The 27,285-nt window shown below is 50.4% G+C and overlaps 1 protein-coding gene and 2 long non-coding RNA genes across 18 annotated transcripts in view; 2 read left to right on the forward strand and 1 right to left on the reverse strand.

Annotated features, from left to right (window-relative positions):
* TPM4 (tropomyosin 4) overlaps positions 1–26,898 on the forward strand; it is a 35,929-nt gene extending 9,031 nt beyond the window's left edge. For 2 of the 16 annotated variants that reach the window (XM_077978215.1, XM_077978217.1), the window contains exons 2-9: positions 751–876; positions 6,984–7,117; positions 10,853–10,974; positions 12,461–12,527; positions 13,483–13,558; positions 18,297–18,359; positions 18,445–18,514; positions 25,166–26,898. In XM_077978215.1, coding sequence (XP_077834341.1) covers positions 751–876; positions 6,984–7,117; positions 10,853–10,974; positions 12,461–12,527; positions 13,483–13,558; positions 18,297–18,359; positions 18,445–18,514; positions 25,166–25,248 — 741 coding nt within the window. In that variant the 3' untranslated portion in view covers positions 25,249–26,898. Of the gene's footprint in view, positions 1–750; positions 877–1,026; positions 1,402–1,647; positions 1,731–2,048; positions 2,341–5,262; positions 5,288–6,084; positions 6,141–6,983; positions 7,118–10,852; positions 10,975–12,456; positions 12,528–12,691; positions 13,290–13,482; positions 13,559–18,296; positions 18,360–18,444; positions 18,515–20,021; positions 20,420–25,165 lie in introns of those variants that run through there. The other 14 variants (XR_013409170.1, XM_077978220.1, XM_077978224.1 and 11 more) reach the window with 14 other exon arrangements.
* LOC144336840 (uncharacterized) lies at positions 8,206–10,259 on the reverse strand. Its single transcript, XR_013409194.1, has 2 exons — positions 9,658–10,259; positions 8,206–9,510 (listed from the first exon to the last, which is right to left on the reverse strand). It is a non-coding gene; the product is annotated as an uncharacterized LOC144336840 (long non-coding RNA).
* On the forward strand, positions 21,715–22,563 carry LOC144336831 (uncharacterized). Its single transcript, XR_013409185.1, has 2 exons — positions 21,715–21,852; positions 21,933–22,563. It is a non-coding gene; the product is annotated as an uncharacterized LOC144336831 (long non-coding RNA).
* Positions 26,899–27,285: the final 387 nt, after the last annotated feature.

The raw sequence follows: 27,285 nt of genomic DNA on the forward strand, positions 1-27,285 counted from the left end.
AGAATGGGGGCAGACTCTTGAGATAAACAGAGGACTGAAAATTTAGGGAAAGTAAGTGACATCTTTATTAAAATGAACATGGCCTATATGCAAAAATTTTAAAGATTTAACCCGAGTCTTCAAACAAAGTGATCCTGTAGGGGCGAGTCTCTTCTAGCCAAGCCCCCGAAGCCCAGAAATGAGGCACTAGGTCTGAGCCCTTCAGCCCTGGAGAGTATTTTGGTAAGACAGTCTAAGAACCACTGCCTTGGGCCATAGGGAGCCATAGCAGGTTCTAGGCAGAAGCAGGGCAGGCGTATTTGGAAAGTTTCTCTGACCGTGTGTTGGGGTCAGAACCAGAGGGAGACAGGGATGGGCAGGGACAGGGATGGGCAGGGGGATCCAGGCACGGAGAACGAGATTCTGCTTCACTCCAGATTATGGTGAGGCTGCACCCCTGAAACTGGAATGTGTATTTCTGGAAAACATTAGGGGTCTTCAGTTTCCCAAAAGCTGCTATCGATCTCCCTAGAGTACTGGGGATCCCGATAAGGCTAAAACAGCTGGTCCTCAGGACGAATGTGAAAATCCTACTATCAGGTAGCTTGGATGGCCTGGTGCCTGCTATTGTAACCCCTGTTTTACAGATAAGGAAACTGAGGCCCAGAGAGAGACGAAGGACTCTTGTGAATATTGGGGGCGGGACCACCCCTGCACCTCGGGGACGTGCCCGCCCCCAGGCTGACCCGTTCCCCGCTCTGTCGTCCCCAGGTGGAGGAGGAACTGACACACCTCCAGAAGAAACTAAAAGGGACAGAGGACGAGCTGGATAAATATTCGGAGAACTTGAAGGACGCGCAGGAGAAGTTGGAGCTCACGGAGAAGAAAGCCTCCGACGTATGTGTGCAGCGATGCGGGAGCCTGCAGCGGGGCCAGGCCGGAGCCCTGGGGCCGGGAGGGCGGGGATAGCCGGAGGGGGAGGAGGAAGAGGAGGAGGAGAAGGCGGCGCCTCCCAGCGCTTTCTCCAAATAAGTCCCGAAAAGGGGCACTTTCCAGCAGCTGTGGCCAGCGGTGCCGACGTCAGGCCCTCCCCCAGCGGTGCTGACGTCGGCGGCCCGGCCAGGTGACCTCATCGCCCCGACGGCAGCCGGCCCGGGGGGCGGGGAGAGGCGGGGGCGGCCCCCGCGCAGGCAAAGGCTTGGGGGGCCGGGGCGCGGCCGTGCAGCTCTCGCCGGAGCCGAGTCCAGCCGAGCGCCCGCCGCTGCCCGTGCGCCTCTGCGCCTCCGCGCCATGGCCGGCCTCAACTCCCTGGAGGCGGTGAAACGCAAGATCCAGGCCCTGCAGCAGCAGGCGGACGAGGCGGAAGACCGCGCGCAGGGCCTGCAGCGGGAGCTGGACGGCGAGCGCGAGCGGCGCGAGAAAGTGAGCGCCCCGGCCCCGGGCCCCGCGCCCGCAGCCTCCTCCCCCGCGCGCCCTCTTTTCTTCCCGGCTTCCCGCGCTGCCCGCCCGCGCGCAGTCCTCGGGCCTCCTTTTTACGCCCTCGGACGCCGATCGCAGACCCACATCCCTGCGCTCGCAACCAGAACCCCTTTCTTCCTCCGCCGTCCTCCTTCCTGGGCCTGGGACAGGGGAGGGGGCGCCGCCTCCGGGTCGGGCGGAGCCGGCTGAGCGGGAAATGGGGGGATGGGGTGGAGGGGGTGCGCGATCTCCGAGTGGAGAAGTGAAGCGGCGGGAGGGGGCGCATCGTGCAGGTTCCGACTCAGGGCTGGCTTGGGGTCCCAGGCCGAGGGGAACCCGCTACCGGACTTGTGGGCGGGAAGTGAGGATGGAAACGTGGAGCTTCCATTGTCTGGGGTTTGACCGGCCGACAGGGATTTCGACGGGGGTCCGGGGATCTGGGGAGGGGGTCGCACTTTCTCGCCTCTTTCGCGGCTTTGCGGCTCCTGCTTGGACTTCCCTGACCGTTCCCAGGGGCGCGGCGGCGACGTGTCTTCTCCAGGCGGCGGGGGCGGGTGGGGATGGAGGGTGGCGGAAGTTCAGCCCCGAGCCGCCCGCCTTTCTCTCTCCAGCTGATTCCTGCGGGAACCGGGGCGGCGGGACCCTGCCTTCCTCCAGAAGGCCCCGGGAACGCAAGCGCGGGGCCCTGGACCCACTGTCGTTTGAGCGCCTGCTGTGCGCCTCCGCCGCGAGTCTCGGGCAGGGCCCGAGATAGACAATGGGTCTGAAGAAGGAGGGATTTTCACCATCCCCTCTGCATCATCCCCCTGGCTGTCCCTTGGGACAGATGGTGGCACCGCCAGGGGCTGGGGACAGATTTGGATTCTGGTCCCATCTCATGCCACCCACCAGCTGCATGACTTGGTATTGACTCTGTAGGAGCTGTTTCCCCATCTGTGAGTAGGACTGATAAGAATCCCGACCCCCCAGAGTAGCAGGGAGGGTCCCAGGAGTGAAATCTCAGGCGTGGAGCCTGGCGCTTTGTAAATGCCCAATTGTGTTTTGTTTCTTGTTTTTTGTTTGTTTGTTTGTTTTTGAGACAGTCTCACTCTGTCGCCCAGGCTGGAGTGCAGTGCCGCGATCTCGGCTCACTACAACCTCTACCTCCCGAGTTAAAGCGATTCTCCTGCCTCAACCTCCCGAGTAGCTGGGATTACAGGCGCCTGCCACCACGCCCAGCTATTTTTATTTTATTTTATTTTATTTTTTGTATTTTTAGTAGAGGCGATGTTTCACGATGCTGGCCAGGCTGGTCTCGAACTCCTGACCTCGTGATCTGCCCACCTTGGCCTCCCAAAGTGCTGGGATTAAGAGTGTGAACCACCGCACCCAGCCTCAATTGTGTTTTCTCTGCCCTGGGAAGAGCTCAGAGACAAATGGAGGCAGGGGAGCTGACTCACTGATCAAGCGAGGTTTGCATTCCATGGATTTTCTGTGCAGTTATGGGAGCATCATGGGAGGCTCCAAAATGGAGGTTGAGCAGGGTCTTATAGACTAAGTTTGCTGGGACCAGAGACAGGGGTGTGTGCACAGACTCAGAAGCAAGAAAGTTGTATGGTGGGGGGTGGAGATGCAGGTAGAGGTTGAAGCCCAAGAGCCCTGAAAGCTAAGTGTTGAGGCTCAGGGCGGGGACCCTAGAGGGGCAAAAGATGCCCGGCCAGATGGAATTGGTGGTGTGAATTGCCAGGTCTGGAAAGAGCCCAGATGGGGGCTGCAGCATGGGCCTGGTTGAAGCCTCTATTCCTGTAAGGGCTGCTTTGGCCCAAAGAGGCCTTAGAAACCCAAACCCGGTGTAAGCCTCAATCGGTAGCCGGTCTGGCCTCTTTCTCACACTTAACCGACACAGCACTCGCTCTGATCTCATCCCAAGTCATCTCGCTGGAGGACAATTAACTCGGCTTCAAAATGGCCCTCAGCCTCGAGCCAAGACTTAGGAGCAGGACCGTCTAGTTGGAAGGGAAGCTGTTTTTGGAGAGCGGAAGACTTCTTGAAAAAGTTCAAGAAGTTCTTGAAAAAGCAAAGGATGCTTCTCTCGGTCTGGGAACTAAGTTCCTTTTCCCAGGGCAAAAGGAGCTAAGACCAGGGGTGGGTTTAAAAAAAAGAAAAACCCTTTCACTCTTGTAGGATAAGCCAGGAGCCGGCGTGTGGTAGACTTCTGGGCCTGTTTCCCGACAGCTGGTTTCGTTTAGATTTTTGTGTGATTAACTGACATCTTCCTGTTCCTTTGCCACATGTATCTAGCAAGCCTCTTTTACCTTATAAGGGAAATCCTTTGTAGCGTGTGGAAGGCTTTGATTGCAGGAAGGGGTGGAACCCAAAATGACTCGGCAGTGACTAGCAGTTTTTCAAAAATACATATATATGAATGCATGTACAGATATGCGTGTATCTCCCAACTCCAGACAGTTGAAAATCTGCCAAAAGCATTGTTTGCCAGGATTCAGAATTTCCCACATAAGGGCTACTCACTCTTAAAAGACAACTCATGAATCAAGCACCTCTGTTGGATCTTTAAAATCAATTCCTAGACTACTAATAGCTACGCAGTTGTTTGTTTGTTTGTTTTTGGTGGGTGATGAAAATGTCCTAGAATTCAATAATGGTGTTGGTTGCAGAGCTTTTTTGCAACATCAGTTCCTGGCCCAGTGACTGAAGGTGGTAGGAGGAGTTAAGATCTATGCAATTAAAAGGAATGAAAGGCACCCATTCATGGGAAGGCCTGAGTGACGTTTCTCAAGACAGTTTCATCGGTGGTTTTCACAATTCTCTGCTTTTGGTGTTTCAGAGGACGCTGCAATATGAAACACCCCTGTCTGTCTCTAGGAATCTGAGGCTAAGAGACCTTCCTGACTCTACTTGTGTTTTTCAGCCACGTTAGCCTCATTCTATTCGCGCCCTCCCCCCGCCACCGCCCTACCTCTGCCACCCGAATGAACTCAGGGCAGGAGAGGGAGTGGCGGCTTTCCTAATAATTTTTGTTTTTTTGAGACAGAGTCTCGCTCTGTTGCCCAGGCTGGAGTGCAGTGGCACGATCTCGGCTCACTGCAGCCTCCACCTCCCGGGTTCAAGCGGTTCTTCTGCCTCAGCCTCCCAAATAGCTGGGATTACAGGCTCCCGCCACCACACCGACTATGTTTTTTTTTTTTTTGTAGTTTTAGTAGAGACGTGGTTTCACCATGTTGGCCAGGCTGGTCTCCAACTCCTGACCTCATGTGATCCACCCGCCTTGGCCTCCCAGAGTGCTAGGATTACGGATGTGAGCCACCACGCCCGGCCTTCCTAATAATTTTGATAGCCTTCCCCAGTTCAGGGATTCTTCATTTGTCCTGATAGGAAAAAGGTAGTGTGGCTTCCCTTTTCCTCTCGGTGGAGGCCCGTTTGACCCGTTCTCAATATTCCTTCCAAAGAGCGGGCATTGCTGGAAAACTCGCCAGGCCATGACACCCTGGCAGGACCTAGGGGACAGGTTCTGACAAGGAAGAGCCCTGGGTGGGTCTTAAGAGGCCATTCATTTCTTACCAATTCTGAGTCACTGAACAAAACCACTTCACCCAGTGGGGCCCCTCGGTTTCCTCACCTGTAAAATGGGTGCAATGTTTGAGGATGAAATTGCGGTAAAATAAAACCATGGCAATAAGAGATGCCTTTTTTTGTGGCACATCCCACCTGCTGAGGCTAAGCAGCACCACGTCCTGGAGTTACAGCCTCAAGGCAGTCCTGTAACTAATCAGGCTTTGGGATGGAGACGGCCAGGATGATGAAGCAACCTTCCCAACACCACGTGGCTATGAAAATGACAAAATGTGGCCAGGTGCAGTGGCTCATACCTGTAATCCCGGCACTTTGGGAGACCAAGGAGGGTGGATCACATGAGGCCAGGAGTTTGAGACCAGCCTGGCCAACAAGACGAAACCCTGTCTCTACTAAAAATACGAAAAGTTAGCCAGGCGTGGTGGTGCCCGTCTGTAATCCCAGCTACTCAGGAGGCTGAGGCAGGAGAATTGCTTGAACCTGGGAGGCAGAGGTTGCAGTGAGCCGAGATCATGCCATTGCACTCCAGCCTGGGTGACAACGCGAGACTCCATCTCGAAAAAAAAAATTAAAAAGAAGGCTGGGCATGGTGGCTCTCGCCTGTAATCCCAGCACTTTGGGAGGCTGAGGCAGGTGGATCACGAGGTCAGGAGTTCAAGACCAGCCTGGCCAAGATGGTGAAACCCCGTCTCTACTAAATATACAAAAAAATTAGCCGGGCGTGGTGGCAGGCGCCTGTAATCCCAGCTACTCCGGAGGCTGAGGCAGAGAATTGCTTAAACCTGGAGGTGAGGAGGTTGCAGTCAGCCGAGATTGCACCACTGCACTCCAGCCTGGGTGACGGAGCGACACTGTCTCAGTTTAAAAAAAAAAAAGTTAAAAAGAAAATGACAAAGCAGGGATTCCAACCCAGCACTTTCTGGCCCTGGAGTTCCTGCTTTAATGCTTCCCATTATACTTCCTTCCTTGTAGGTAAAAACCCCTTGAAAAGCCAATAACACTATCGGGGTATGTGTTCCTTGCCTGCAACCAAGTTTTCTTTCCCTTTTCGTATCTTTTTGTCCTGCCATCTCTCAGCCAGGCTGATTGAAGGATGGGATTCCAACGAGGCTGCCCGATCTCGTCCCACCTTGGTAATTGCATGGCCAGCATTTAACTGAGGGCTCCATAGTCTTGCATTTATCTTGCCGTTCAGGTGAATGGGAGCGGAACTCACGGGACACAGTGAGCCAGGTCACTGATGGCCTTGCTTTCTAGGAATCTCACAGTGAGCCCTAGAACTCTCTATGTGGTAACACTGTGCCTTTTTCAGAGAAGAGCCTATCTTAGATCTTAGCCTAACGTTGGGTCTATTGTGTTGCTGGAGAGGCCAACACTGACATTCATCTCAAAGCACATGTGGTATGTTTGCCTCCTGTGTTGACTCAACTACCCATCTTGTACTGGGACACTTGCCTTTTTTTTTTTTTTTTTTTTTTTTGGAGATGGAGTCTTGCTCTGTCACCAGGCTGGAGTGCAGTGGCGCGATCTCGGTTCCTGGCAACCTCTGCCACCCAGATTCAAGTGATTCTTCTGCCTCAGCCTCTCAAGCATCTGGGACTACAGGCACATGCCACCACGCTCAGCTAATTTTTCTGTTTTAAGTAGAGACAGGATTTCACCATGTTGGCCAGGATGGTCTCGATCTCTTGACCTTGTGATACACCCGCCTTGGCCTCCCAAAGTACTGGGATTACAGGCGTGAGCCACCGCGCCTGGCGATGCTCACCTTTTGCTATTGAGTGGTGGATGTTTTTCCCGGACATTTTCCGGGAAGATCACACTGAAATTTTGGTATGAGTGTAAATTCCCTATGGCCTGGTCTCCTGGGTGGGCTTTGATGGGGAAACGGGTTAACAGAGGGCAGGACATGGGGGAGGCTCCCACTGGTGGCTGGCCTGATACTTCTTCACATGGCTGCACTCCCACCTCCCCAGGCTGAAGGTGATGTGGCCGCCCTCAACCGACGCATCCAGCTCGTTGAGGAGGAGTTGGACAGGGCTCAGGAACGACTGGCCACGGCCCTGCAGAAGCTGGAGGAGGCGGAAAAGGCTGCAGATGAGAGTGAGAGGTAAGGACACTTTGAATCCAGTGGCATCCATGTTTTCTTTTGGAAAATGGGGATCGTGCTGCCGACCCCGCAGAGCTGGTGTGAAAGTAAACAAGGTGACGGGGACATGCATGTGTTCACAAACAGATGCATGACAGCACTTTGTAAACTGTCGCTCTGAGGGGTAGAGATGTTTATCCTTGGCCAGGCGCGGTGGCTCACGCCTGTAATCCCACAACTTTGGGAGGCCGAGGCGGGTGGATCACCTGAGGTTGGGAGTTCGAGACCAGCCTGGCCAACGTGGTGAAACCCATCTCTACTAAAAATACACAAATTAGGCCAGGCGCGGTGGCTCAAGCCTGTAATCCCGGCACTTTGGGAGGCCGAGACGGGCGGATCACGATGTCAGGAGATCGAGACCATCCTGGCTAACACAGTGAAACCCCATCTCTACTAAAAAATACAAAAAAACTAGCCGGGCGAGGTGGCGGGCGCCTGTAGTCCCACCTACTCGGGAGGCTGAGGCAGGAGAATGGTGTTAACCCGGGAAGCGGAGCTTGCAGTGAGCTGAGATCCGGCCACTGCACTCCAGCCTGGGAGACAGAGCAAGACTCTGTCTCAAAAATATATATATATATATATACAAATTAGCGGGGCATGGTGGCGGGCACCTGTAATCCCAGCTACTCGGGAGGCTAAGGCAAGATCCCCCAGCTTGAACCCAGGAGGCAGAGGTTGCAGTGAGCCGAGATCGCACCACTGCACTCCAGCCTGGGTGACAGAGTGAGACTCTGTCTCAGGAAAAAAAAGAAACTGTTCCTCGCCCCTCTGTGGCATCTGTGCTGCATCCCAGCCACCAGTAGGGTGCCTTCTCCTCGGGAGCCGGATCATTTGCTGGCACGCCTTAGCACAGGCTCTCTGGAAGACTGAGGGTAGATTGTGTAATTCACAGAAGCAGCAGTCTCTGTGTGATGGAAAACGAGCTCCTTGTGTGGCGATGGTGTGGGCCCAACCAGTGACCATCGCGTCTGCCCCTCACTCGCGCCGGAGTTCTCACTTGAGCCACCAGCCACCATGCTTTTGCAGTATAAACGCCTCCCAAAGATTCATTTCTTTTTTTTTTTTTTTTTTTTTTTGAGACAGGGTCTCACTCTATCACCCAGGCTGGAATGCAGCGGTGCGATCGCAGCTCACTGCAGCCTCGATGTCCTGGGCTCAATTGATCCTCCTGCCACAGCCTCCAGTGCTCCAGAGTAAAGCTGGGACTACAGGCACATGCCATCACGCCTGGCTAATTTAAGATGCGTTTCTGATTCTGCTGTTGTGACCACTAACCAGAGATTAGAAACCAGCTAGGAAATCTTGGAGATCGCATGTTGCCCAAGCTGGAAATTTCTTCCCAAGTAGTGGAACAGCCAGGGCAGAGGGAACAGACGCCACTGCAGACTCTGCTTCAGCCACCGAATTGAGGGAGAGGGGGCAGCTCGGGCAGCCACGGGGCAGAGGAAGGATCCAGTCACGAGGGCTCCTGGCTGTGCCTGTGGCCTGAGTTAGCTGCTGTTCACAGTCAGACCAGCCTGGCTGGATGCTGACGTTGAGGGCTCCCATATTGGCAAACCAAGAGGGGCTGCAAAGGCCAGTCTCTTGTTTGCACCATGCCCCCAGAGGCCTTTGGTGACACCCCTGTTAGAGATGGCTGAGTCTCAGTAGAAAGAATTCTATACTTGAAGCTGGGGGATCTAGAGTCACCTTCTTCCACTGGCACTTTCTATGGAGCCTTGGGCAAGTCACTTTGGTCTCTTGGGTGCTACAAGGGATTTGGGAACAATAAATATCCCAGCAAGCTTGCTCACATGCTGAGGGTGAGACCTCGTACAGGTAGGGGAGGGCGTTTTGAGACTTAGCTGAGAATGGGTGATACCCCATATAGACATATTTATTGGACAGCAAGAAGCATATGGTCTCTGTGCTGAGTGGGAATGATACATAGCAATGACACGTTATCCCAGGCTGGCCTCTTCTTTTCTTTCCTTTTTTTAAATACACAAGGTCTTGGCAGGGTGTGGTGGCTCACGCCTGTAATCCCAGCACTTTGGGAAGCGGGTGGATGGCTTGAGCCCGGGAGTTTGAGACCAGCCTGGACAACATAGTGAGACCCCATCTCTATAGAAAAATATTAAAAGTTAGCCAGGCATGGTAGTGCATGCTGGTAGTCCCAGCCACTCAAGGGGCTGAGGTGGGAGAATCACCTGATCCCAGGAAGATAAGGCTGCATTGAGCTATAACTACACCACTACACTCCAGCCTGGGCAACAGTGTGAGAACCTGTCTCAAGGAAAAAAAAATAAAATACACAGCATCTTGCTCCGTCACTCAGGCTGGAGTGCTGTGGTGCAATCACGGCTCACCGGAACCTTGAACTCCTGGGCTCAAGCAATCCTCCTACCTCAGCAACATAGCAAAACCCCCACCTCCACAAAAAAATTATTTTTAGTTTAACCGAGTGCGGTGGTGCACACCTATAGTCCCAGCTACTCAGGAGGCTGAGGCAACAGGATCGCTTGAGCCTGGGAGGACAAGGCTGCCGTGAACTCTCAGGGCACCACTGCACTCCAGCCTGGGCAACAGAGTGAGATGCTGTCTCTCAAAAGAAAAAGAAAGGGGGCACTGACTCTGGAGTCAGACTGCCAAGGGCTGCACCCCAGCTCTAACACTTACCAGCTCTGTAACCTTAAGTTACTTAACCTCACTCTACGCCTTGGTTGTTTCATTTGTAAAATGTGGATAATGCACCTGCTCCATAGGGCAGTTGTGAAAGTGAAGGCACTTAGAAAAGTGCCTGCTAGTCAGTAAAGATGAAGGGAGGCTGGGCGCAGTGGCTCACACCTGTAATCCCAGCACTCTGGGAGGCCGAGGCGGGCAGATCACTTGAGGTCAGGAATTCGAGACCAGCCTGGCCAACATGGCGAAACCCTCTCTCTACTAAAAATATAAGTTAGCCGGGCATGGTGATGCATTCCTATAGTCCCAGCTACTCTGGAGGCTGAGACAGGAGAATCGCTTGAACCTGGGAGATGGAGGTTGCAGTGAGCTGAGATCACGCTACTGCACTCCAGCCTGGGTGGCAGAGCGAGACTCCATCTCAAAAACAAAAAAAAAGAAACAAGATGAAGGAAATATGTGCACAGAGTTTTCATCTTCGCACTGTGTTACAGTGCTTAGTAGATTTAGAGACTCATTTAGATGAGAGATGGCACCAGGGGTGGTATCTCACGCTTGTAATCCCAACGCTTTGGAAGGCCAAGGCAGTAGGATCACTTGTGCCCAGGTGTTTGCAACCAACCTGGACAACATAGTGAGACCCCCATCTCTGCAAAAAAAATTTTAAAAAAGATAGGCGGGGCGCGGTGGCTCACTCCTGTAATCCTGGCACTTTGGGAGGCCGAGGTGGGCGGGTCATTTGAGGTCAGGAGTTTGAGACCAGCCTGACCAACATGGTGAAACTCCATCTCTACTAAAAAAACAAAAATTAGCCAGACATGGTGATGGGTGCCTGTAATTCCAGCTACTCAGGAGGCTGAGGCAGGAGAATCGCTTGAACCTAGGAGTCGGAGGTTGCAGTGAGCTGAGATCGTGCCACTGCACTCCAGCCTGGACAACAGAACGAGACTCTGTCTCAAAAAAAAAGAAAGATAGATGAGACGAGGGTGGAGGGGTGTGAGTGAACAGCGGTCCTGATGAGATTGCTCCTTGCAGAGGAATGAAGGTGATAGAAAACCGGGCCATGAAGGATGAGGAGAAGATGGAAATTCAGGAGATGCAGCTCAAAGAGGCCAAGCACATTGCAGAAGAGGCTGACCGCAAATACGAGGAGGTGAGTGAGGCTGACAGATGGCGCAGCAGCAGGAAGTGGGAGGAAATGCATCTGCTGAGATAGGGAGGATGCCGGGGCCAACGAAAGGAAGCTCTTGGTTAGGTCAGCTGTCCTCCTGCGTGAACATATGTTTGTCCAGAGACAGCCACTTGGCTAGGAAGCTATCTCTCACGATGCCAGAAAGTCCGGCGGACGCTTGTCTAATGTAATGGGAAAACCGAATGATCAGCTCACTTGTGTCGTTAGCTGGGAGTTTTGGCACAGTTGGGCAAAAATGGAGGATTGTGGTCCCAAGCCGTGGAGTTTCAGACCATGCAAGCCCAGGCCCTCCTTTGCCTTCCTCGATGGCTCGGCTCTTCCTTCCCGCCTCTTGTCTGCCTCACTCCTCAGGCCTGAGGAAGAGAATCAGGATTCCCTCCAGGCCCCAGGATAGCTCTTTCAGTTGAAGCACCAGCAAAAGGCCAGGTCTGGTGGCTCGTACCTGTAACCCCAGCACTTCGACCAAGGCGGGAACATCACCTGAGTCCAGGAGTTTGAGACCAGCCTGGGCAACATAGCGAGACCCCATTTCTAAAAATAATAATAATAATAATTAGCTGGGCGTGGTGGCATGCACTTGTGGTCCCATCTACTTGGGAGGTTGAGGCAAGAGGTTCGCTTGAGCCTGGGAAATCAAGGCTGCAGTGAGCTCCGATCATGCCACTGCTCTCCAGCCTTGGAGACAGAGCATGACCCTGTGTCAAAAACATAAAAAAGAGCTGGGCATGTAGCTCACGCCGGTAATCCCAGCAATTTGGGAGGTCGAGGCAGGCAGATCACCTGAGGTCAGGAGTTCATGACCAGTCTGGCCAACATGGTGAAATCCCGTCTCTACAAAAAATACAAAAATTCGCCAGGCGTGTGGCACACGCCTGTAAGCCCAGCTATTTGGGAGACTGAGACAGAAGAATCACTTGAACCCAAGAGGCAGAGGTTGCTGTGAGTCGAGATTGCGCCACTGCATTTCAGCCTGGATGATAGAGCGAGACTCTGTCTCAAAAAAATAAAAAAGAGGCCGGGGGTGGTGGCTCATGCCTGTAATACCAGCACTCTGGGAGGCCAAGGCAGGTGGATCATGAGGTCAGGAATTCAAGACCAACCTGGCCAATATGGTAAAACCCCGTCTCTACTGAAAATACAAAAATTAGCTGGGCATGGTGGCACGTGCCTGTAGTCCCACCTACTTGGAAGGCTGAGGCAGGAGAATCGCTGGAACCCAGGAGGTGGAGGTTGCAGTGAGCCGAGATTGTGCCACTGCACTCCAGCCTGGGCAGCAGAGGGAGACTGTCCCGAAAAAAAAAAAAGACAAGAAAAGAAACACCAGAAAAACCCATGTTGCAGCTGGTCTAGGGATCTGGGTGGGGCATCCCTGGGGACTGTCTGCAGTGGGTGGGAGAAGACACGGCTGGTGGGGATCGGGCTCAGCTGGGCGTTTCTGTCTCTGCAGGTAGCTCGTAAGCTGGTCATCCTGGAGGGTGAGCTGGAGAGGGCAGAGGAGCGTGCGGAGGTGTCTGAACTGTGAGTGGCAGAACAGGACTGAGCGAGGCTGGCTCAGTTCCTGGGAAGGAGTGGGAGGGAGCTGGCTGTGTTGGGAATGGGCTGTGACCGGGGCCTCTGCTGAAGTGGATGGGCGACGGGGGCTCATGGCTCATCCTTTCTTTCTCTTGGCTTCCATGACAAAGAGAGGTGGTGACTTGTTCTTACTGCCATGGGAAGCGCTGCCCACGTGTTGACTCTTTCTGCAAAGATATGAGGAAATAGGAGTGAGACAGGAGGCAGCAGGGAAGCCCAGAAGTCCCAGAGAGGATATATCAGGGAGCTGTGCCATCTTAACGGAACACTGACCTGCTCCAGAAGGCAGGCTTCCCCCCCAACTCCCCCGTCAGTATGTAAATGCTTTGATCCTACTGTCAGTGTTTGGCTGTGACACATTCCTGGGGGGGGAAGGTGAGAAGCTTAACCAGAATCCCACAAGCACCGAAAAACAAAACGCCTGTCCTCTTGGCCCCGGGTAAGGAATTCAGCCCCACAGAGCATCCTGGAATGCTGAGAGAGATCTGGTTTCAGAAATCCGCTCCGGGCTTCCTTCCCGGAGTGTCCCATGCAAACTCTCATTGCTATCTGCCTGCCTCCTGCCCTCGGTCCCATTCTTAACACCTTCCGGAGTCGGCCTCATCAATCATAGATTTCACAAGTCCTTGTAGCCTCACCCTTGGCAGAAGACCAGAAGTGCTTTCCAAGCCCTCCAAATACTCCTCGGTCGCGCCTCGCCTCTGCCTGGTATGATAAGGCTTTGATAAGCCCATAGTATCGTACTACAGAAAAATCCATTAACATTTTCCCCCCACATTCCTTCTGGGGCCTGCCCCGGGACTGTGTAGGTTTCTCCTTTTGAACATTTATTGTAGGGGCGATTGCTATATTGCCAGCTGTAAGGGAAGATAAGACATAAAAGTCCTTTGTCTCTGTACAGAAAATGTGGTGACCTGGAAGAAGAACTCAAGAATGTTACTAACAACCTGAAATCTCTGGAGGCTGCGTCTGAAAAGGTTGGTGGTTGGCTTGAGCCGGAGGGTGGCTTGCTGGACTCGGTTCTTTTCTTTCCCCCCGAGGGATACAGGAGCCTAGGGATACAGGAGCCTATCAGGGTATTTGGAAATCTGACTTTTCTTTAACAATAGCATAGGTGCCTGGCAGCCAGGGATTCTCCCCTACAGAAAGAGCTGGATTTTTCCTGCACACTCTTGGGTCCTCTTCCATGGGGTCTGAGCACCATCTTTGATCTCCATCTCAGGAGGATAGAGATAGAACATGAGGCTCCTCTTAGCGAGATCTAAGCATCGTCATATAAACACAGAGTCTCCCTCTCACCCGATTCCCCTGGTTCCTCCAGAAATACCATCTCAAAGGTATAGCAATGATCAGAGGTGGAATTGGGCTTTTTAGGTTGAAACAGCACCCAAAGCCGTCGCTACGTGGCAGCTACATTGGGAACAAAGGACATACTTCCATGGCCGAACCCCACTGAATTCCCCAGCCTCTTCTCTTCCTCATTCTTGCTCCTGCTTTTGCAGTTTCACAGGCATTCTTTGTTCTCCCATCACCTCCACTCCCCCGCTTTTTTTTTTTTTTTTGAGACAGAGTCTTGCTCTGTTGCCCAGGCTGGAATTCAGTGGCACGATAGTAGTTTATTGCAGCCTTGAACTCCTGGGCTCAAGCCATCCTCCCACCACAGCCACCACCTGCTATTCACTCAGCTGGGTGTGGCTTTCCTTTTGCTTGACAAACCCCTATTCAGCCTTTTTTTTTTTTTTTTTTTTTTTTTTTTTAGATAGTCTCTCACTCTTGTCACCCAGGCTGGAGTGAAGTGGTATGATCTCGGCTCACTCCAGCCTTCGACCCCCGAGTTCAAGCAATTCTCCTACCTCAGCCTCCCGAGTAGCTGGGATTACAGGCGTGGATTACCACGCCCAGCTAATTTTTTTTTTTTTTTTTTTTTGAGACGGAGTCTCGCTCTGTCACCCAGGCTGAAGTGCAGTGGCCGGATCTCAGCTCACTGCAAGCTCCGCCTCCCGGGTTCACACCATTCTCCTGCCTCAGCCTCCCGAGTAGCTGGGACTACAGGCGCCCGCCACCTCGCCCGGCTAGTTTTTTGTATTTTTTAGTAGAGACGGGGTTTCACCGTGTTAACCAGGATGGTCTCGATCTCCTGACCTCGTGATCCGCCCGTCTTGGCCTCCCAAAGTGCTGGGATTACAGGCTTGAGCCACCGCGCCCGGCTGCTAATTTTTATAATTTTTGGTAGACACAAGGTTTCACCATGTTGGCCAGGCTGGTCTCGAACTCCTGATCTCAAGTGATCTGCCTGCCTCGGCCTTCCAAAGTGCTGGGATTACAGGCGTGACCCATTGCACCCAGCCTAGAGATGAGATCTTGGTCTGTTGCCCAGGTTGGAGTGTAGTGGCGTGATCATAGCTCACTGCAGGCCCTAAACTCCTGGGCTTAAATAATCCTATCACCTCAGCTGAGTAGCTAGGACTTGCAGGCATGTGCCACTACTCCAAAACTGTATTTTTTTTCTTTTTTTTTTTGTAGAGCGCAGTCTGTGTTGCCCAGGCTGATCTTAAACTCCTGACCTCAAGTGATCCTCCCACCTCAGCCTCCCAAAGTGCTGGGATTACAGGCGTGAGCCACCGTGCCTGGCTAATTTTTCTAATTTTTTGGTAGAGACGAGGTTTCATCATGTTGGCCAGGCTGGTCTTGAACTCCTGGCCTCAAGTGATCCTCCCACCTCGGCCTCCCAAAGTGCTGGGATTACAGGCGTGGGCCGCCGAGCCTGGCCTCCTGTTCATCCTTTGCGCTTCTGCTCAAACATCACTTCTGAGAGGCCTTCTCTGATTTCTCATCTAGGTTAGGTATTTCTCTGCTGTGTAGCCCTGTCTGTACTTTTCCTGGCATTATGATTTCTTACATTTACTATAATTACTCCATTAATTGCATGCCTTCCTTGCTAGATTATAAGTTGTAAGGACAGGAACCAAGTCGTCTTGTTCAGAGTTGTGTCCCTAGTACTAGCATTGTGTCTGGCATATATCTGTAGAGTGTGTGTGTGTGTGTAATTTTTTTTTTTTTTTTTTTTTTTTTTTTTTTTTTTGTTGAGACAGAGTCTCGCTTTGTCACCCAGGCTGGAGTGCAGTGGCCGGATCTCAGCTCACTGCAAGCTCCGCCTCCCGGGTTCACGCCATTCTCCTGCCTCAGCCTCCCGAGTAGCTGGGACTACAGACGCCCGCCACCTCGCCCAGCTAGGTTTTTGTATTTTTTAGTAGAGACGGGGTTTCACCGTGTTAGGCAGGATGGTCTCGATCTCCTGACCTTGTGATCCGCCCATCTCGGCCTCCCAAAGTGCTGGGATTACAGGCTTGAGCCACCGCGCCCGGCCCAATTTTTTTTTTTTTTTAGTAGAGACGGTGTTTTACCATGTTGCCCAGGCTGATCTCAAACTCCTGGCCTCAAATGATCCACCTGCCTCTCTCTCCCATATATGCCAGCCCTGGCATATATCTGATACTGGGATGTATAAAGAATGAATGCAGTTGGGGTGTGTGTGCCAAACACTGCCCTGGGCTAGGGGGATAGACGTGACACCACTGATGTGGCATCTGCTTTTTTTTTTTTTTTTTGACACGGAGCCTTGCTCTGTCACCCAGGCTGGAGTACAGAGGCGCGATCTTGGCCCACTGCAACCTCTACCTCCTAGGCTCAAGCACTTCTACCGCCTCCACCTCCTGAGTAACTGGGAATACAGGTGCACACCACCACGCCTGACTAATTTTTGTATTTTTAGTAGAGACGGGGTCTTGCCATGTTGGCCAGGCTGGTCTCAAACTCCTGACCTCAAGTGATCCACCCACCTCGGCCCCCCAAAGTGCTGGGTTTACAGGCGTGAGCCACTGTGCCCGGCCTGGCATCTGCTCTTGAACAGTTCATAGTTTAGCCTAGTGGAAGGGATTGGCAAAGTCACACAGTGCTTTGGGAATACAATAGAGGGACCTTGGTAGATTGTGAACGGTGTCACCAAGGAGGCAGCATTTAAAACAGCTGTAGGTCCAGCACGGTGGCTCATGCCTGTAATCCCAGCACTTTAGGAAGCCGAGGCGGGAGGATCGCTTGGGCTCAGAAGTTCGAGACCAGCCTGGGCAACGTGGCAAGACCCCGTCTCTACTAAAAATACAAAAATTAGCTGGGCATAGTGGCGCATGCCTGTGATCCCAGCTACTCGGGAGGCTGAGGTGAGAGGATCACTTGAGCCTGGAGGGCAGAGGTTGCAGTGAGCCAAGATTGCCGCGCTGCACTCCAGAGTCAGGCTTCAGTCATGACTTGATCACTTAATAGCCTTATGACCCTAGGCAAAATAGTAACTTCACCTTTCTGCGACCCTTTCCTCCCCTATAAAATGGGATTACAAATACCAGGCTGTGATGCCATTGACTGTGTCTGGACCCTGGTAAGCAGCTAATAATGTTAGTTATTCAGAGGCCGAGGCAGGCCAATCACCTGAGGTCAGGAGTTCGAGACCAGCCTGGCTGGCCATCATGGCGAAACCCTGTCTCTACTGAAAATAACAAAAATTAGCTGGGAATGGTGGTGGGTGCCTGTAGGCCCAGCTACTTGGGAGGCTGAGTCAGGGGAATTGCTTGAGCCCAGGCTGGAAGAGGTGGAAGTTGCAAGTCACAGTGAGCCGAGATCGTACCACTGCACTCCAGCCTGAGTGACAGAGCAAGACTGTCTGAAAAAAAGAAAAGTATAATTTCTGATAGGTCGTCATGGGGAGGGAACATTCCGTGCTAAGGGGCGCATTCATGGACAGGGACTGGGACTCAGGAGTCCACAGATGATGATCAGAGAGTGCCTGTCACCCTAGGGAAGGTGGTGGAGAACGGGGTTAGAAATACAGAGGGGGCTGGGCGCGGTGGCTCACGCCTGTAATCCCAGCACTTTAGGAGGCCGAGGCGGGCGGATCACAAGGTCAGGAGATCGAGACCACGGTGAAACCCCGTCTCTACTAAAAATACAAAAAATTAGCCGGGCGCGGTTGTGGGCGCCTGTAGTCCCAGCTACTCGGGAGGCTGAGGCAGGAGAATGGCGTGAACCCGGGAGGCGGAGCTTGCAGTGAGCCGAGATCGCACCACTGCACTCCAGCCTGGGTGACAGAGCGAGACTCCGTCTCAAAAAAAAAAAAAAAAAAAAAAAAAGAAATACAGAGGGGGCTTTGAGTAACACAGATTTCCAGTTATCTCCCTTTTTTCGCCATACTTTTTATCTCGCGTTATCAGTTCAGGCCCTCTGATCAATACCATCCTAGAGGACTCTCCCCCACATTCTCCGCATTTCATACATACTTCTTCTGCTGGGGAAAGGTGCCTGCCTCTACTCTGCCTACCTCTTTTTTTTTTTTTTTCTTTTTGAGATGGAGTCTCGCTCTGTCGTCCAGGCTGGAGTGCAGTGGCACCATATGGGCTCACTACAGCCTCCACTTCCTAGGTTTAATCAATTCTCATGCCTTAGCCTCCCGAGTAGCTGGGATGACAGGCGTCCACCACCACACCCAGCTAATTTTTGTATTTTTAGTAAAGACAGGGTTTCGCCATGTTGGCCAGGCTGGTCTTGAACTCCTGACCTTGTGATCCACCAGCCTCAGGCTCCCAAAGTGCTGGGAATCCAGGCATAAGCCAACATGCCCGGCCGGGCCCTCCTTTTCTTAAAGCGGTGTTTTGGTTTTTCCCACAGTATTCGGAAAAGGAGGACAAATATGAAGAAGAAATTAAACTTCTGTCTGACAAACTGAAAGAGGTGAGTGTGGTTGCTCCCAGCGAGCTCTGGTTTCTTCTGGGGCTGGTCATGAAGCCGTGATAATAACTCCTTTCTTCTTACCTAGGCTGAGACCCGTGCTGAATTTGCAGAGAGAACGGTTGCAAAACTGGAAAAGACAATTGATGACCTGGAAGGTATGAGGTTACCATCTAAATGTTTGCCCTGCCCTGCCTCCCACTCTGGGACACATCCACAGACAGTTGGGGAATGTTTGTGGAGGGGTTGGGTTGGGCCTTGTTTGCCTTAGGAAAGTAAAGTGTGTAGTGATGTCATATCTGGATGTCTTGGAACTCTAGAATAGGATAATGCAAATCATTCAAGGCTTGAATTGCCACTTTTTTTTTTTTTTTTTTCTTGAGACGGAGTCTGGCTCTGTCGCCCAGGCTGGATGGAGTGCAGTGGCGCCATCTCGGCTCACTGCAACCTCGGCCTCCTGGGTTCAAGCAATTCTCCTGCCTCAGCCTCCCGGGTAGCTGGGACTACAGGCACGTGCCGCCACGCCTGGCTCATTGAATTGCCACTTTCAGGAGGTAAAATATCTCTGCTTAGTCCCATGAGCAAGTACAGAGAAACAAGTATGGCTCTCTCTAATTAAAAAAAGATTAATAATCAATAAAAACTCTCAGGCCGGGCGCAGTGGCTCAAGTCTGTAATCCCAGCACTTTGGGAGGCCGAGGTGGGCGGATCACTTGAGATCAGGAGTTTGAGACTAACGTGGCCAACATTCTATCAAAAATATAAAATATTAGCTGGGCGTGGTGGCAGGCGCCTGTAATCCCAGCTACTGGGGAGGCTGAGGCAGGGAGAATCACTTGAACCCGGGAGGTGGAGGTTGCAGTGAGCCAAGGTCGCGCCACTGCACTCCAGCCTGGGCGACAGAGCCAGACTCCGTCTCAAAAAAAAAAGAAAAATCTTCACAATTTCCTTCTGTTTGCTCATTTCTGATAGATGCCTTGCATTTTTTTTTTTTTACATGCCTTGCATTTTTGCAGCTCTGTCCCAAGGAGCTCAAAGCTTGTCACAGTATTTAAAAAGAAAAAAAAAACAACAGAAATATGGGAAATATAGGAACTGCAATAAAGACTCTAATGCAAGTCTGGGGCCTACATATCCCAGAATTTCTTCAAGAGTTCCAATGTTTAACATTCGGTCACAGAAATTCCAGAATCTCGGGGTTCAAATGGAATCTTCCAAACTGCTCATCCCACCCAGAAAGGACACATTCTTCAGACCATGTGTTCCAATGTTTTTTTGGGGAAGTGAGGTTCCCATATAAGGGAAAATGCCCCATTCCAAAATACGACCTTTGGACAGGGTGACGTCATTGGAAATCCGAAATAAACTCGGGGATGGGGACTGGTGGGGGGAAGCTCCATCACTTCTGGTTACCACTGTTTTGAAGCTTCATTGTGGCTAATCCCCCTGCAGAACCTCAAACCACTTAGAAATCACTCCATACATCTTTGGTTTTCTTCATCTGTTTCACATGGAACACGACTTTCTCCTAGTCTGTGCTTTGTTCGCTCACATTTTTTTTTTCTTCCTCCTGCGGTTCATCTGTGGCACTCCATTCCGACCCTTGCCTTCTGTCCCCTGTACTTCTTCTTCTGAACTGTCTCCCCGGGGACCTCCGCCCTCTAGATGAGTTATACGCTCAGAAGCTCAAGTACAAAGCTATCAGCGAGGAACTGGACCACGCTCTCAACGACATGACCTCTCTCTGAGAGGCAGCCAGGTCGCTGCCCTCTGTCCTTCTCACGTGGTGCCTCCTATGCCCCTGTGGGCTTCTAGGAGCTCCGGTGGCTAGGAGCTCCGGGGGCCTGCCTCCTGGTTTAAACGTCAGAGCCTTCTTCTGATGTGTCTGTGACTCTACGACCGAAATAAAGACGGGCAGTCCTCCTCTTCACGCCCCCTCATTCTCATTTTCTCCACTTGCCGCCTTTGAGCTGTAGCTGTGTGCCCTTAACCATAGCCTGAAACAAAAAGTGGGTGGTCAGCCTCTCTCACTCACAAATGAAAAGCTTATTACAAAAAGAAAATTATGCCTACAGGATGCTTTTCTGAAGACGTGAAAACAAAAGCGAGCTAGGCATGTGTTCTCAGATACCACTGTTAGCTAACAGTATCTGCATGCCAGTAGTTTTTTTGTTTGGTTTTGTTTTTTTTGTTTCGAGACAGGGTCTCGCTTTGTCACCCAGGCTGGAGTGCAGTGGCACCACCATAGTTCACTGCAACCTCCACCTATAGGGCTAAAGCTATCCTCCCACCTCGACCTCCCAAGTAGCTGGGACTACAGCTGTGCACCACCACACAAGGCTAATTTTTGTACTTTTTTGTAGAAGCGGGAAGGTCTCGCTATGTTGCCCAGGCTGGTCTCGAACTCCTGGGCTCAGGCAATCTGCCCACCTCCCCCTCCCAGTGTGCTGCAATTACAGGCATGAGCCACCGCGCCCAGCCCCAGTGACTTTTCCTTAAATAGAAATTGTTGTGAATGGAGACTCATCCTTATAAACCGCTTAGGCAGCTTAAGAGTCAAAAGGGATTTGGAAAAAACGAACAAGCCTGTGTCGAAAATGAGGCTTCCCTTGAATGGGGCTTGAGCTACAGATTCAAATAGCGGCAATGACATTTTGATCTCCATTTCCTCCTTTTCTTGTGTCTTTTCTCTGTGTTACACTGTGAGGGTAGTTACTGGAGCTTCCCGTAGCTTTGTTCTTCACTGTTCATCTAGCTCCCAGTCCTGGGAGGAAGTTCACCTCCACGCCCTGCCCTTGGAAAACTGACTGTACAAGGAGGGAACAGGCCTCCCATGAACAGGGAAAGTGTTGTGACATCAGAAGAAGTGAATTTAGAATTCTTTCCCGAATTCCAAAACTGCCTGAGACACTAACATCAATCTTCCTTCATATTTGAGTGAGTTATAACAGGACCCTTGCTTTAGTTTAGAATAGTTCTTAAGGTTGACCTGTGGGTATTAAAAGGTCATACTTTTTCCTACGTGAGGGTTATGGAGAAAACAAGGTCACGCTTTTTTTTTTTTTTTGAGACAGTGTCTTACTCTGTTGCCCATGCTGGAGTGCAATGGCGCCATCTTGGCTCACTGCAACCTCCGCCTCCTGGGTTCAAGTGATTCTCATGTCTCAGCGTCCCGAGTAGCTGGGATTACAGTCGCACACCACCACACTCAGCTAAGTTTTGTACTTTCAGTAGAGATGGTGTTTCACCATGTTGGCTAGGCTGGTCTCAAACTCCTGGCCTCAGCTGATCCACCCATCTCAGCTTCCCAAAGTGCTAGGATTACAGGTGTGAGCCACTGCGCCTGGCCCAGGCTATGCTTTGCTTTTTTTTTTTTTTTTTTGAGATGGGAGTTTCACCCTTGTTGCCCAGGCTAGAGTGTAGTGGCACCATCTCTGCTCACTGCAACCTCCGCCTCCTGGGTTCAAGTGATTCTCCTTCCTCAGCCTCCCAAGTAGCTGGGATTACAGGCATGCGCCACCACGCCTGGCTAATTTTGTATTTTTGGTAGAGACGGGGTTTCACCATGTTGGCCAGGCTGGTTTCGAATCCCTGACCTCAGGTGATCCACCCACCCGGGCCTCCCAAAGTGCTGGGATTACAGGCTTGAGCTACTGCGCCTGACCCAGGCTATGCTTTTCTAATGATCGAAAACATAGCAATTTATCAAAGATGGTCCAAATTTCAAATAGTCCATCCAGTTCTCGCCTGCATCCTACCACCACTACCACCTCAAATTATCACAGATAATTGACATTTAGATGTCCAGGCCACATCTTCCAGACTACCCCTTGAACCTGGGAATAGCATGAAAATCTCCAACTAGATCCTGAATTTTCAGTATCCGTTGTTATTCCTCATCCTATTTTTTTTTTTTTTGTACAGGCGGGAAGCTCTGACCCCATTACTCTCTCTATTCATTCATTCTTCCAAAATGCACCTCCCCTAAACTACCTACACCTTTCCACCCTCAGCCTCTCACTGCTCCTGACTGCCATCCATCCTGAACTTCTGCAAAAACCATTCCCCTCACACACTGCCATATATATGCCCTTGGAAAGATTACAGACTGTGTAGGGGGCTGGTTTTTGTTTGGAGTCTGTGTATTTGTCCCTGGAATTTTTCCAGACATTTCTGAACTCCACCCTTTAAAGTAACTATGCAGCCTGTCTATCCAGTTAGTCTACCTAACTAAGCACATAAGTGGAATTTCAGAGATTAATGCTACGGCCAGGCACGGTGGCTCACGCCTATAATCCCAACACTTTGGGAGGCCAAGGCGGGCGGGTCACTTGAGGTCAGGAGTTCAGGACCAACCTGGTCAACATGGTAAAACCCTGTGTCTACTAAAAATGCAAAAACTAGCCGGGCGTGGTCGTGGGGGCCTGTTTTTTTGTATTTTTAGTAGAGATGGCGTTCCGCCATGTTGGCCAGGCTGGTCTGAAACTCCTTGTATCAGGTGATCCATGGTGGCTCATGCCAGTAATCCCAGCACTTTGGGAGGCCGAGGTGGGTGGATTGCGTGAGACCAGCTTGGGCAACATGCAAAAACTACCTGGGCCCATCTCTACTAAAAATACAAGAATTGACTGGGTATAGTGGCACGCCCTTGTAGTCCCAGCTACTTGGGAGGTTAAGGTAGGAGGATCACTTGAGCCCAGGAGGTCAAGGCTTCAGTGAGCTATGATCATGCCACTGTACTCCAGCCTGGGCAACAGAGCAAGACCCTGTTTATAAATAAATAAATAAATAAGAAAGGCTGCCATCTTCTGCAGTCATTTTTTCTTTCTGTAAATTTCCAGGCTGATCATATCACATTTTGTGAGGCATTTTGCTTTCCCCCAGCATTTTAATGAGTCTTGACCTTGTCCCTTATCAGCCATCACTTATTGCAAACTAAGTTCTCTCTCGTGCTCTGTCACGCATAACTCTAAATGCCATCTTTTTTCCCTCTCCCTTTCTTTTTTAAATTGTTTAATCAGCTCACACACTTAATAACATGCCTGTAGAATGGCTTAAATTTCAATCATACCGCATTTACCTGGGGTTTGTCTCCATTCCTCTGGATACATAGACAGTTACACAATTACGCATGTAATTTAAACAGCCATTCCCAGCAGCTCCCAAGGAAAGATGGGTTACAGGATTAGATGTAACTACCAAAGGCTCAGGGGCTACTTAATGAGCACTTGGGTGGAAATTTATATTAAGCCATGCATATCTAGGACTGAAATCTTTTCTTCATGTAGCACGTCATAGGTTCTGAAGTATTCCTCGTTTATTCCTCATCATTACCCCCACACCACACATTGATATCGTTACCCCCATTTGACAGATGGGGAAAACAGATCTAGGAGGGTTAGATGCTTACTTCAGTGATACAACTGGGGCTTAAGTCCAGGTATTCTGACTCTAGGGTTACCAGAGTTCACAAGGAAAAATACAGGACACCAACTTAAATCTGAATTTCAGAAAAGCAATGAATAATCTTTTTTTTTTTTTTTTTTTTTTTTTTTTTTTTTACTGGGACGGAGTCTCGCTCTGTCTCCCAGGCTGGAGTTCAGTGGCATGATCTCGGCTCACTGCAAGCTCTGCCTCCCGGGTTCACACCATTCTCCTGCCTCAGCCTCCCGAGTAGCTGGGACTACAGGTGCCCACCACCATGCCTGGCTAATTTTTTTTGTATTTTTAGTAGAGATGGGATTTCACCATGTTAGCCAGGATGGTCTTGATCTCCTGACCTCATGATCCACCCGCCTCAGCCTCCCAAAGTGCTGGGATTACAGGCGTGAGCCACTGTGCCCAACCAGCAATGAATAATTTTTTAATCATATCTCATGCATAAGTATATCTCATGCAACATTTGGGATATACTTACACTAAAATATTATTTGTGGTTTATCTGAAATTCAATTTAACTGGGCACCCTGCATTTTATCTTACAACTGTGACTCCCAAATTTGGTGCTTGTTCCTTCGTATTCTGTGATGTTGTGCTGTAATTAAAAATACAAAGTACTGGACAGGCATGGTGGCTATAACCCACCTGTAATCCCAGCACTTTGGGAGGCTGAGTGGATGGATTCCTTGAGCCCAGGACCTCGAGACCAGCCTGGGTAACATGGTGAGACCCTGTCTCTAGAAAAAAATGCAAAAATTGACCAGCTGGTGGCACGCACCTGCAGTCCCCAGCTACACGGGAGACTGAGGTGGAAGGATCACCTGAGCCCAGGGAGGTCAAGGCTGTGGTCGGTGATTCGTGATTATGCCACTGCACTTCAGCCTGGACAACAGAGTGAGACCCTGTCTCAAAAAAAAAAAAAAAAAAAAAAAAGTACTTTCTCTGTTGCGACTTTCACCCTGGCAGTTTAAGGTTTAGAAATTTTTTGGGGGGTGCTGGGCATGGTGGCTCATACCTGTAATCCCAGCCCTTTAGGAGGCTGAGGTGGGTGGATCACTTTGAGGTCAGGAGTTCGAGACCAGCCTGGCTAACATGGTGAAACCCCATCTCTACTAAAAACACAAAAATTAACCGGGTGGTGGTGGCGCGCGCGTGTAATCCCAGCTACTCGGGAGGCTGAGGCAGGAGAATTGCTTGAGCCTGGGAGGCAGAGGTTGCAGTGAGCCAAGATCATGCCACTGCACTCCAGCCTGGGTGACAGAGTGAGACCCTGTCTCAAGAAGAAAAAAAAAAAAGAAATCTTTTTTTTTCTTTCATTTAACAAAGATGCTTATTAATTTATCTTTCCCCCTGCTCTTAACCCTCACCAGAGAAACTTGCCCAGGCCAAAGAAGAGAACGTGGGCTTACATCAGACACTGGATCAGACACTAAACGAACTTAACTGTATATAAGCAAAACAGAAGAGTCTTGTTCCAACAGAAACTCCGGAGCTCCGTGGGTCTTTCTTTTCTCTTGTATGAAGTTCCTTTTGTTATTGCCATCTTCGCTTTGCTGGAAATGTCAAGCAGATTATGAATTACATGACCAAATATTTTGTATTGGAGAAGCTTTGCGCACCAGTTAAATCTCATTCCTTCCCTTTTTTTTTTCAAATGGCACCAGCTTTTTCAGCTCTCTTATTTCTTCCTTGAGTTGCATTTATTCCTAAGGTAGGCAGGGTATTTCCTAGTAAGCATACTTTCTTAAGACAGAGGCCACTTGGTTCCTGGGAGAATAGGCAGCCCCACGCTTTGAAGACCACAGACCCCAATATCTAGTCGTGGATATACTTAAAACACTGAAGAGCATAACCTTTTGGGTCAACCGTTGGTCAAACTATAGGGACCATCACACGGGTAGGGATTTTCCATCCAGAGCCAATAAAAGGGCTGGTGGGGGCCGGGGGTGGCTATTGTGGGAAGTCATAAACCACAGATAGATTAACCTAAGAATCCTGGCCCTTCTCCACACTCCACCATGCAGAACAAACATCCTCTTAAGCAATCAACGTAGAATGCTTGGGTAATAGTCATAATTACCCACATATAGTAATTAATAGATGGTAATTAATAGATCCTTGATGTGATGTTCTTTTGTGTATCGCCTTCATTCTAAAGTTCTCTGGCCGGGCGCGGTGGCTTTCGCCTGTAATCCCAACACTTTGGGAGGCCAGATCACTTGAGGTCAGGAGTTCGAGACCAGCCCAGCCAACATGGCGAAACCCTGTCTCTACTAAAAATACAAAAATTATGGTGACACCTGCCTGTAGTCTCATCTACTCGGGAGGCTGAGGCAGGAGGATCACTTGAACCCAGGAAGTGGAGGTTGCAGTGAGCCGAGATCGCACCACTGCACTCCAGCCTGGTCAACAGAATGAGACTCCATCTCAAGAAAAAAAATAAAATAAAAATAAAGTTGTTCTCTGAAGAGCAAATGTCTCATTCCAGTAATGACCCACTCAGCCGGAATATGGTGGAGTTTAGTCCAATTCAGGTCAGCCATATACAAAAGACTACAAGTCATTCATAAGTTGAGCAAAAGCGTTTCTATCTATTAGCAGAAAGGGCCTCTCTGGCAGCAGAGGTTAAAAATTGGCCCAACTTCATTTCCATACTTCAGGGAATAGCAAATTGAAGATTTACTTATCTAGGACTTGAATTCCTTCTTTGGGACCAAGTTAATAAAACACCAAGAAACTCCTGATTAAACTGGATAATGAAGGATTCTGTAGACAGGGCTGCACGTATCGGCTTTGTTTGACTTCTCTTTTCTCAGTTAACATCTCAGAGCTGGAACATTCCACATTCCCCAGCAGCGTGTGGGGGCCGAGTAAAGTTTACAATTCCGACTAAAAATCACCCTGTGTCTGGCTTATCTGAATCCCTTACCCACCCCACCACCCCACTCCTATTTATTCAGCACCACACTACCCAGGAAATACACTAGCAAATTGTGCAATGGAATCAAATCCACACTTTTCTTTAGATTCTTGCAACTGTATCATATGTAATAGTATCACTTTTTCTACATTTTGGTCGAATAAATTTTTACATAAACTACAATTTGTGTGAATTTTAGAATGTGTGGGAGTACACAGAGCATCTTGGTTCAACAGATGTTAAAGGGATGGAAAAGGAAAATAACTGAGCCAAGAATGTAGACGAGGTTATCTATTTGCTTTATACTGTGACTTCATGATACAAGGATATTACAATCTCATTGCAGGCAAGAGCACTCAGCCTCGGTCACTCAAAAACTCCTGGCCTTCCTTATCCCCTACCCTGCCTGAGCCAGCTGTGAAGAATGAGTAGGAGTTTAAGAGATAAGAGCAGAGAAGATCATCTCTGTTGCCTGAGTTAGGAAGGACTGCTTGGCTAAGGCTTTCTGAGTTGCACATATAAAGAAAAGCAGACCAGCATAGGCACCATAGTGAGACCCCGTCTACAAAA

The sequence above is a fragment of the Macaca mulatta genome, chromosome 19 (genome assembly GCF_049350105.2).
Source record: "Macaca mulatta isolate MMU2019108-1 chromosome 19, T2T-MMU8v2.0, whole genome shotgun sequence".
In the NCBI taxonomy this organism is placed as follows: Eukaryota; Metazoa; Chordata; class Mammalia; order Primates; family Cercopithecidae; genus Macaca; species Macaca mulatta.